Source organism: Podarcis melisellensis, assembly GCF_964234715.1.
Source record: "Podarcis melisellensis genome assembly, chromosome: 17".
NCBI classification, from domain to species: Eukaryota; Metazoa; Chordata; class Lepidosauria; order Squamata; family Lacertidae; genus Podarcis; species Podarcis melisellensis.
The window spans coordinates 18,500,193-18,510,662 of record NC_138534.1 but is presented as its reverse complement, the minus strand read 5'-3'; the positions used below and the strand labels follow the sequence as shown (position 1 = coordinate 18,510,662).

Below are 10,470 nucleotides of genomic sequence, written 5' to 3'. Positions count from 1 at the left end.
TTGCATAGGTAAGCAATTTGTCACTGTCACTGCTTTATGGCTTTGATCTATTTGTTAATCTTATGGAACAAAGTAAGTTAAATTGCAATTGGAGATTAAAGGCAGCAGTGAAAATGTAATTTTTATTTTTAAATAAAGAGTCAAAGGCTGTCCATTACTGAAATTTCTGTCAAGTCCATGTTCCAGTTCTCAGTTGTATATATCAGCTTGAGATGAGCATACAGCACTACTTAAAATATTTAGCTAGTTAGTCCAATGAGCCTAGGAGAGCAACACTGGATCATCCAAGCTGGACTGGAGCAAGTCTCTCACTAACTTTTAGGAAGAATCTAAAAACATTCCTGTTCACCCCATATATTTGATGGCTAGAAGGTCTGTTAAAGGCCAATCCTGAAATAACCTATGATTCTTTTAAAGCAGTTGTAAACTGTTTTTAGAAGTTTAAATGGTTTTTTCTTATTCATGTGTGTGCCACGCAGGACTCCTTCAGGGAGGGACATGATATAAATTTGATAAGAAAATAAGCAAATATACAATATTTGAGAAGATGGGTGCAGAAAGAACACTGCGTACTACAACACAAATATACATGACAAATCACTGTCTCCTTTACATTCCTACCGTGTTTTGTGTTTTGCTTGCAGTGGCTCACAGGATTGGCGGAGATTAAGTATGCAGTGTGACTATATTGCTTGCAGTAGATTCCAACATTATAGGGGGGGGAATACATAACAGTCTATGAAATGTAAAATGTATTTATTTCAGTCACTTTCCAAAAAGTGTATGTGTGTGTGAGTGCATGTATAGGCAGACAAAAGATTTATATAGATACATATAGTGCACATGCACACAATACGCATAAACACACAAACATACCTATGTACACACATACATACACATTCCTACAGCATACTGATTCAGGACTCACTCAAAAAGTGTGTATATAGCTAAGAAAGTATTGTACAGAAAGCGTTCTATGCAGTTTTGTACATCAGCACATTTCATCTTCCTTTGAGGTTGCTCAAAACGATAAATAACTGAAGATTTTCCATCTCAAGCAGCTTCTTCCGCAGAACAGTCAATGCCTGCATAGGTGAACTTCTCATACAGGGTTGTATTCACATAAGTCTGGAATTACAATTAAGAAGAATAGGCTCAATATTTTCCCTTTGCCCTCAGCAACGCATAGAAATTTTCTGTGTTGCAGATAACATCCAGCTCCCAAGCCCAAATTGTGTCCTTTTATCCCTAATGTGTCACAAAGAGCTGCACTGGTCACAGGACTGGAAAACAGTTTTAGGCTACCAGTTTATGCCAGAACTGCAGGACCTTCAGCTGTTGTTTGGTTAACAAGTTGCATCGACCCTGATCGTGGACTACAACAACAATTGTTGGGTGACAGGTATCCTAGCCCTAGTTGATGCTTTTTCTTTCTCTTAAAAAAACAAACCTATTTTAAAAAAGATACTGTTGATGCTCCTGCTGATCAGACTCTCCTATGTCAGGACATAACCTATAAGCTGCAGACCAAGGGTTAGACCATCTGACAAAAGTCTCCTTTAGAACTTGGTGATGTACAGCAACTCTAGGTACAGTCATACTTTGGTTTTCGAATGGAATCCAAAAACCAAGGCACAGCTTCCAATTGGCTGCAGGAGCTTCCTGCACTCAACTGGAAGCCGTTTTAGACATTCAGGTTCCAAAAAACATTCGCAAACCGGAACACCTCTAGGCTTACAGCATTCGGGAGCCAAAACATTTGAGTTGCAAGGCATTCGACAACCAAGGTACGACTGTACACCCAAATAACTCAGCGCATTTTATGTGAAGAATTATATGTGAATATGGCCAAACAAACACGTGCAAAGTTTTCACATGGGACAGGAGCTGACCAGAGGGGAACGATTTACGGTGGCGACCAAGCAGACTGGTGAGCTGGGGAGCTGAGTAATGCTTTTTTGACCCCAACCTGACAACCGTGATCATCTTTTACCTTTCTTTCTTCCAACATTCTGTTCAGTGATACGAGTATTTGGGCAAATGATGGCCTCTCATAAGGTTTTTCTCTCCAGCATTGTCTCATTAGGTCATAACTGAAGAAGAAGAAGAAGGTCATTACAGCACTTGAATCTCTACAAATGCACAGCAAGCAGCCCAAAATTTAAAAGTGGGAGGCGATGATTGTGAGAGCAAAAAGCAGAAAAGTCCGGCTTTCCAATGTCCCTGGAGTAGAACCACAAATGGCAAGAGGCTGGGGGAGGTTTTCCTGGACAAACAGTCTTGTTATTAAAAGAAGATGTAAAAAAACCCCTCACAATTCATTTCAACAGGGCTTAAAGCAAGAGAAACAGTAGGTCAGGTGTGTGTAGGGAAAGGCGTGAAGCTTTCTCTTGACCTATGTGAAACATTATCAAAACAGCAAAGCTGTGAACACAATCAATTGACAGATGAAATTGTGGTTTCTGCTCCAGGGTAATCACTCTAGAACTTCAACTTCTTTCATGGTTAGCAACTTCCTTCTGCTTTCCAAACTAAATTGGTTAAAGTATAATTAATTCTAGGAGTCATCTCCTAACTTACCAGAAGCAAATTGCCCCATATTCAACACCTGTCAATGACAGATGCATTTTCTAAGAGAGGTCATCAGCCAAAGAGGGCACAGGGGAAAAGGGCATCTAGTGAGATTGAGTTACTTACACCTCATCATCGCAGTTGAGAGGCTTCTCCAGTCTGTACCCTTGGGGCAGTTTCTCATACAGTTCTGCACAAGTCATCCCACAATATGGTGTCCCTCCTAGAAGAGAAGATTCAACAGGTCAGTGTCCTAAGGATGCTTGGGGGAGAGGACGGAGGACTATGCACAGGGTGGGCACCGCTTTGCCACGCTCCTGGCGCTGTTTGCCCCATGTTCCTGGCTGCATACCGTAAGGTCGCAAATATAAGCTGCACTTTAACTTCACGGTCAGAATTGGGGGGGGGGGAGGGAGGCTTATATTCAGGCCAGTACAGTATTATTGTCAGGAGTGTGTGCAGGAGCTGGGCCCTGTGACCAGTAGGACTTTGCAGGACTGGGCCTTCCTAAGTTTGTTCTGAAGAGGCAAGGTGCAGCCGATTGGTAACTCACAGCACCTGGTGGCAAGAGCCAGGAAGGGATATAAGGTCAGCATTTCCCTTCAGCTCTTGGCCACAGCAACACATTCCCTGCCTTGCTGCATTTGGTTCCTTGACTCCTTGCTTCTTGATCCTCGGACCCCTGACTTTGTGACTCCTTGCTTCCTGACCCTTGGACCCTTGGCTACTTGACTCCCGGCTCTCTGACCCTCGGACTCCTGGCTTCCTGATTCCTGGCTTCTGGACCCCAGTTCCTGCTCCCACCCCGTATTTTTTGCACCACAACACTCACTTTTTTCCTCCTAAAAAGTAAGGGGAAATGTCTGTGCGTGTTATGGAGGGAATGCCTACGGGTGGCATGCCTACGGATTTTCGTCCTCTTAAAACTACGTGTGTGTTATGGTCGGGTGCGTGTTATAGAGCGAAAAATACGGTAATCTGCTTACAGAACTCCTTGCCCCCAGAGATAGTGATGACACTGAGGTCTGAAGGATTTGAATAACAACTGATTTGTATCATTTTGTCATCGCATATTATACTTTGTCAATCATATATGTCTGAGAGCTCTCACAAAGGGCTTTAGTTGAGTTGTGTTATTAAGAATTTACATAGTGCTCACAGACTTCTTAGTGGTTTACAAGTATAAAAACCAATTACACAAACATTATGAATGTCCATAATTAAAACAACACAGCAACTAAAATGGGGGAGACTCGGGTAGAGAGAGACTCGGGTAGAGAGACAGGTGTGTCTTCAAAAGCTAGCAGGATGCCAATACAGTTGGGGCTTCTTGCATTTTGGCAGGATAAAGTTTCACCCTTTCAAACGTACCAAGACCTGCTGGCTTTCATAGTGAAGAGGTCAGTGATTGCCACTGAGCGATTCTAGCTAAATTGAATCTCCATGTTCAAAGGCAGTGTATCTTTAAAGAATAGTTGCTGGATGTAAGCAAAGAAATTACTGCAATGGACAAAATGGACCCTTGTTCTGCTCCAGCTATGTTGTTCTCATATTCTTAACCAAAATAATGATGCTAAAAGCACACGCATTACTTACCTAAGCTAACTATTTCCCATAATAGCACGCCATATGACCACCTATGAAAAGAATAAAAAGAAAAGCTGTAACAATTGTACAGTGGTACCGTGGTTTGCATATGACTTGGTTTGCATACGTTTTGGATTACATACACGTCAAATCTGGAAGTACATGTCCCAGTTTGCAACCTTTTTTTGGATTACAACCCATATATTTTTATTATGAACAAATTTCTTTTGGAGGCCCCATTGGCGAAAGCCTTGGGTTACAACCTGTTTTGTTTTACAAATGGACTTTCAGAACAGATTATGGTTGTAAACCAAGGTACCACTGTATTTAGAAGTACTGGGTATTATAAAATATCTAGTGCTAGTTAAACAGGCACACACCTATAATTATTACAGCTAAAATCAGGTCCAAGATACTTGCGCCATTACAAAAAATATTCGTTTTGCCTCCCCCTTCCCTATTTTTATTATGAAGAAGACAACTAAATACAAAACCACAAATAAACCTCAATGTGCTTGAAAATAAGTTGGTTTTTTTCCAGTTAAACTGGCATGAACACATCTATTTTAAAAGAAATGAAGCAGAAGTAATAGAAATAAAAGGACGCAATCAGACAATCGCTTCTTAAAATGTAAAACCTTTGCCTTGTAAACATACAGGGAACTTGCATAGCATTTAAAAGCTCAACTTCTGCACTGAAAACCATTGCTAACAGCGTGATGGTTGACAAACATTGTATGCTATCCTAGAGAAGGAGACCAATGGTAGTTGGTCCCAGCCAAGTCAATGGAATGTCCAGGTAAGCACTGGAATATTTGTTCCCATTTGCATCATATGCTAGACCAGGACAGGACCTCTCCATCCTCTAATCCACTAATGGAGAAAATCCATTGCTACAGTGTCTCAGATAGACCTGTCAACCAGCCTCTGCTTAAAACCTCTAACACAGGGTTCCCAAACTGTGGTTTGTGGGCTGCCAGTGGTCCACAAGCTTCAATCAGGTGGCCTGAGGCATTAAATATCCATATTGATTTTGTTAAAAATTGCATTCCATTGCATTACAATTTTGAATTCCATGAAGGCAGATTATTGTTATTTTTAAACATTTTATTAAAGTTTTCTTGGTCTCTTTTTTCAAGTTACATTTTCCATAGGTCAGTTTCATTTGTTGAGACATTAGGGTTACATTAGGAAGAAAAAAGGGGAGAAGAGGTGGGTGGGGCCATGGTGGGTGGGGGTGGGGTGGGGTCGGGAGGCGATATTTCTATTTTGCTTAATGTATGTGTGGGTTTTTGTGTCAGTGTCACTTGTGCAGGTTCTCTTTGCTATTTGCTTGTGTTCCTTTGGTGGTGAGAGAAATTGTGGTTGGACTAGGGTGCGGTGGCTTGTTCGTGATTGGCTGTGCTGAACTTTGTTTTTGTGTGTGAGTGGGGTGGGTGGGTGTTTTGGATCAGGTTAGCCATATTGATTCGTATGTTGTTGGTGGGTTCTTGTCATTGTCTTGTTGGGCTGTGTATGTGATGAAGGGGAGCCATACCGGGGTGACGCTCTGCTCAGGAGGCTTCGGGAGGCTATCCCTGAAGCCAGGAGAGCAAGAGGGATCTATCCCTCTTCAGCAGAAGCAACGTGAAGCCTGCATTCGCTTCATAAGACACACACACACATTTCCCCTTACTTTTTAGGAGGGGAAAAGTGTGTCTTATAGTGCAAAAAATGCGGTATGTTCTTAGCCCAAGGTACCACTGTACGGTGGTACCTCAGGTTACATATGCTTCAGGTTACATACGCTTCAGGTTACAGACTCCGCTAACCCAGAAATAGTGCTTCAGGTTAAGAACTTTGCTTCAGGATGAGAACAGAAATTGTGCTCCGGCAGTGCGGCAGCAGCAGGAGGCCCCATTAGCTAAAGTGGTGCTTCAGGCTAAGAACAGTTTCAGGTTAAGTATGGACCTCCGGAACGAGTTAAGTACTTAACCCGAGGTACCACTGTATTGTTACAAATCTATTTATGAATTTTTATCCCACCTTTCCAATGCATCTGCATTACTGAAGGTCACTTTAAATCCCAGCATCACAGAGTCAGAAACTACATAAACGGAGTCACTTACACATCACTGTTTGAGGTATACACGCTGTAATTTAGGGACTCAATCGCCATCCATCGCACTGGAAGCCTTCCCTAGAACAATGAATTTGGAATGGTGTTACAGCCTCACAACAGTTCTGTTCTGATGCATTATCCCCTAACCCAGAATGGCTTTCCCCTTCATTTCGATAGTTAGACTTCTTTGTAAGCAGCCCTTTGCAGACTGGCTCCTTGCCCTTAAATTGATGGATACTTCCCCCATGTTTGTTTTTTGTTGTTCCCCCATGCACAAGAGAACCAGGGATGCATCTAGAGTGGCACTGGCGAAGGTTTTCAAATCTGTACATTATGAAGTTTGCACTTTGATCTTGCTCCTGCATTGATGAACTCTGAGGTTTGTGGAAATGCAAAACTCATCTCAACTCATCTTTTGTCACATGTAGCAGCTGGTTCTCCAACTCTGAATGGGTGAAATCTACAAATAACAAAAGCTGAAAACTTCCCCCTTAACTGTCCACTGTCCCAGTCCTAAACTATTAGACTTTAGGCTTAAGTCCCAGTAGTTTCAACAGGACTGCAGCCTTTGTCCTCTCAGATGTTATAGGAAGCTCCATTTTTAATTTCTGCTGCTTCTGAAGAGGAATTTCATTTTTTTACAGGTAATATCAAAGGGCAGTTGTTACCTCTGCGCAAGAAACATAGCTAACAAATTTGGTCTTTCTTACCATTGTCTTTTTAACATAAACCTCTTGGCCTCTAGACAGTCCAAAATCTGCTATTTTCGCAACATAGTTTTCTCCAACCAAGATGTTCCTTGCTGCCAGATCCCGGTGGATAAACTAAAGGAAACAAAAACATTGCTGCTTTTTCTCTCTCTCCCCAAAATAGAAAATGTTTGTCCTTTCTTTCTGATGTGTGCATCACACATTGCAAAGGCTTATTGCAACTTAAGCCCTGTGCATACTTCACGGGCTTTTGGCTGGTAATTATGAGGTCGCAGAACCTGTAGCCCTCCAAATATTGCTGAACTCCAACTAGACAGCTTGGCCAATGGTCAGGGATGATGAGAGGTGTGGTTGTTGTAGGGCAGGCATAGGCAAACTCGGCCCTCCAGGTGTTTTGAGACTACAATTCCCATCATCCCTGACCACTGGTCCCGTTAGCTAGGGATGATGGGAGTTGTAGTCCCAAAACATCCGGAGGGCCAAGTTTGCCTATGCCTGTTGTAGGGGAAGAGGCAGGCTATTCAAATGCAGGGGGGGCAGACTTGAGTAAAGCTTGCAGGCTCAGTCAGGCCCTCCCTTCCTCCAGCTTACAATCCATACACCTGCATGTGATTGGCCAATTAGGCAGGCAGGCAGTATTTGATCTCCCCGGCCGTCAGAGGGGAGCCAGGAATCCACCGGCTGAGCAGTTCCTGTCGGGGGGCTCTGGCGGGAGGTGACAGTGCCCCACAGCGATACTGCACCTAGGAAGTAGGTCAACGGACTTCCCCACCCCTGTCGCTGATAGGGTTGCTAGCTTTGGTGTGGCAAAATACAGGACAGAATGGGGTGGGGGACTGCATACCTTGCTAGTGTCCCAGACTGGGACAAACCATTTTTTATTGCAAGAGCATAAAAGAGCCATTTGGGTTCCCATGATCTCATGAGATTTCGTGGCACAATTCCCTGCCCCTAATAGTGTTTTTTCCCCCTGCATGTGAATTTGTGCAGCGCCCCCAAAGTCGAGTTTGTGGGTGCTGTGCGTGAAAAAGCACTTTTTCCGAGTGCGGGGAGCATGGTGAAAAATCGCAACAAAAATAGACACCGTGTTCCACGACAAAAAAAATTGGCAAAATGGTGTCCGGCAAGATGGTGTCCTGGATTTTGGCTTCAAAGTGTTGGAGAGTATGGGGGGGAGAGACAGAGGGAGAATCAGCAAAACTGTATCCTGTATTGATTCATCTATCCTATATTGATTCCATGATAGCATTTTTACATTGAAATATTACACAAGATGGGTGGCAACCCTAGTGGAAGACTCGGTAAATAACTTGCAATAGCAAAATGAAACAAAACAACCTACCTGTTTCTGACTCAGGTAGTCCATCCCTCGGGCCACATCCGCTGCAAAGTGCAGTAGCTGCTGCGAGGAGAGTGTGGAGGCTGTGCTGTTGGCAATGGCAAAGGCTGGGTCGGTCTCTAAGACCCTGCTCTTCCTCAAGAAGTCTAGCAGGTTTCCGTGGGGAGCATATTCAATGGCGAGGTAGAGGTACCCTGGCATAAAACAGCGAGTTCAGAGAGCCTGTGCAAAAAATGTTGGCTTTCCAAATTTAGGAGTCTTGGGGGGCAGGGCATCTTGAAGGGTTTGGGGGGCCCAGAGCCTTTCCCCCCTCCTCACCCCTGCCCCAAATGAAGCTGACCAAAGATTTTCAGTTCTCTCTATGCTATCCCTGCAGGATGAAAGGTTCTAATGCAAATCCTATCCTACCCACCACTTCTCTTGCCTTCGGTGTTTCCAATACAGTGGTACCTCAGTTTTTGAACAACTTGGAACCCGAACACTGCAAAACCAGAAGTAGGTGTTCCAGTTTTCAAACTTTCCCCCGGAAGCTGAACGTGCTCCGTTTTGAGTCCTGAGCTTCTGTTTTTACTGTCGCCTTCCATTCAAGCCTTCCATTTCTGATTGCAGTGTTCTGAGGTGATATTTGGAGCTTATATTTAGTGCTTTTATTTTTGATATTTACCCTGTGTTTTTTGTTTTTGAGGCTTTCTCGGTTAATTTGTTTCTGTGACTGTGTGGAACCCAGTTCAGCTACTGTTCGATGGATTTATTGATTGATTGTGTGACTGTGGAAATGGATAAAAGCCTCCCATCCAATGACTATCATCAGTGCAGCTAAGAATAAATTTAAATTTAAATTTTAATCATCTACAATACTGTTTATTTTATAGTAAAGTACATTATTGCTTTCATTTTATGGACCAATGGTCTCGTTAGATAGTAAAATTCATGTTGAATTGCTGTTTTTCGGGTTGTTTTTAAAAGTCTGGAATGGATTAATCCGTTTTGCATTACTTTCTATGGGAAAGTGTGCCTTGGTTTTGGAACGCTTTGGTTTTGGAACGGACTTCCAGAATGGATTAAGTTTGAGAATCAAGGTACTGTACCCAGTATGTACTGAGCAAATGGGAAAAGCAAGTCAAGTCAAGCAAGTCAAGTCTTCTTGACTCAGATTCTACTCTGGGAGATGATCTTCCATCTTTTATAGCAGAGGTAGGGCAGTACCACTCTTGTCAACCCATGTTGTTGGCCATGCCAGCTGGGGGATGATGGGAGTAGCAGATTCCCCACCCCAGGTATTAAATGAAACTAATTCTCCAAGTGCTAATCCTGAGGCAGCCAAGACAGCCTGTGCTCACATTGGAACAGGAAGTCAGTGCAGATGTTGGAGCACTGGAGAAATGTACCTCCAGTGGCCCTCAACTGTGGAAGTGAGCCAATCCCACTTTGTACTGGCTGAAAGGACGCGGGTGGCACTGTGGTTTAGACCAGTGTTCCCCAACCTTGGGCCTCCAGCTGTTTTTGGACTACAATTCCCATCATCCTTGACCACTGGTCTTGCTAGCGAGGGATGATGGGAGTTGTAGTCCAAAAACAGCTGGAGGCCCAAGGTTGGGGAACACTGGTCTAAACCACTGAGCCTCTTTGCCTTGCTGATCAGAAGGTCAGTGGTTCGAATCCATACAATGGGGTGAGCTCCTGTTGCTCTGTCCCAGCTCCTGCCAACCTAGCAGTTCGAAAGCATGCCAGTGCAAGTAGATAAATAGGTACCGCTGCAATGAGAAGGTAAATGGCATTTCCATGCACTCTGGTTTCCTTCACAGTGTCCCGTTGTGCCAGAAGCGGTTTAGTCCTGCTGGCCACATGACCCAGAAAGCTGTCTGTGGACAAATGCTAGCTCCCTCGGCCTGAAAGCAAGATAAGCGCCGCAACCCCATTGTCACCTTTGACTGGACTTAACCGTCCAGGGGTCCTTTACCTTTACTCTTTTTTTTTGCCTGCACTGGCTGAAACTTTAAAACAGGGCAAAAAGCAGCAACACTCCCTGTTCATTTCTGGGCAGGATTCAAAGGGATGCTTCTTTCTTACAAAGCCGTCAAAAGCTTGAGGCCAGGATTTCTGGAAGACTGCCTCGTTCCATTTGATCCTGTCCACCCCACCCAAGGCATTCTGCATCAGAG

General features: G+C 43.7%; 1 protein-coding gene across 1 annotated transcript in view; it reads right to left on the bottom strand.

Moving 5' to 3' along the window:
* Positions 1–739: 739 nt before the first annotated feature.
* The window catches only part of TEK (TEK receptor tyrosine kinase), a 47,889-nt gene continuing 38,158 nt past the window's right edge, over positions 740–10,470 (bottom strand). Inside the window, exons 17-23 of the mRNA XM_081893840.1 lie at positions 8,312–8,502; positions 6,970–7,083; positions 6,267–6,337; positions 4,168–4,208; positions 2,698–2,794; positions 1,994–2,093; positions 740–1,128 (exon numbers count right to left, since the gene is read on the bottom strand). Of these exons, the coding sequence (XP_081749966.1) occupies positions 1,054–1,128; positions 1,994–2,093; positions 2,698–2,794; positions 4,168–4,208; positions 6,267–6,337; positions 6,970–7,083; positions 8,312–8,502 (689 nt within the window). The 3' untranslated portion in view covers positions 740–1,053. The remainder of the gene's footprint in view (positions 1,129–1,993; positions 2,094–2,697; positions 2,795–4,167; positions 4,209–6,266; positions 6,338–6,969; positions 7,084–8,311; positions 8,503–10,470) is intronic.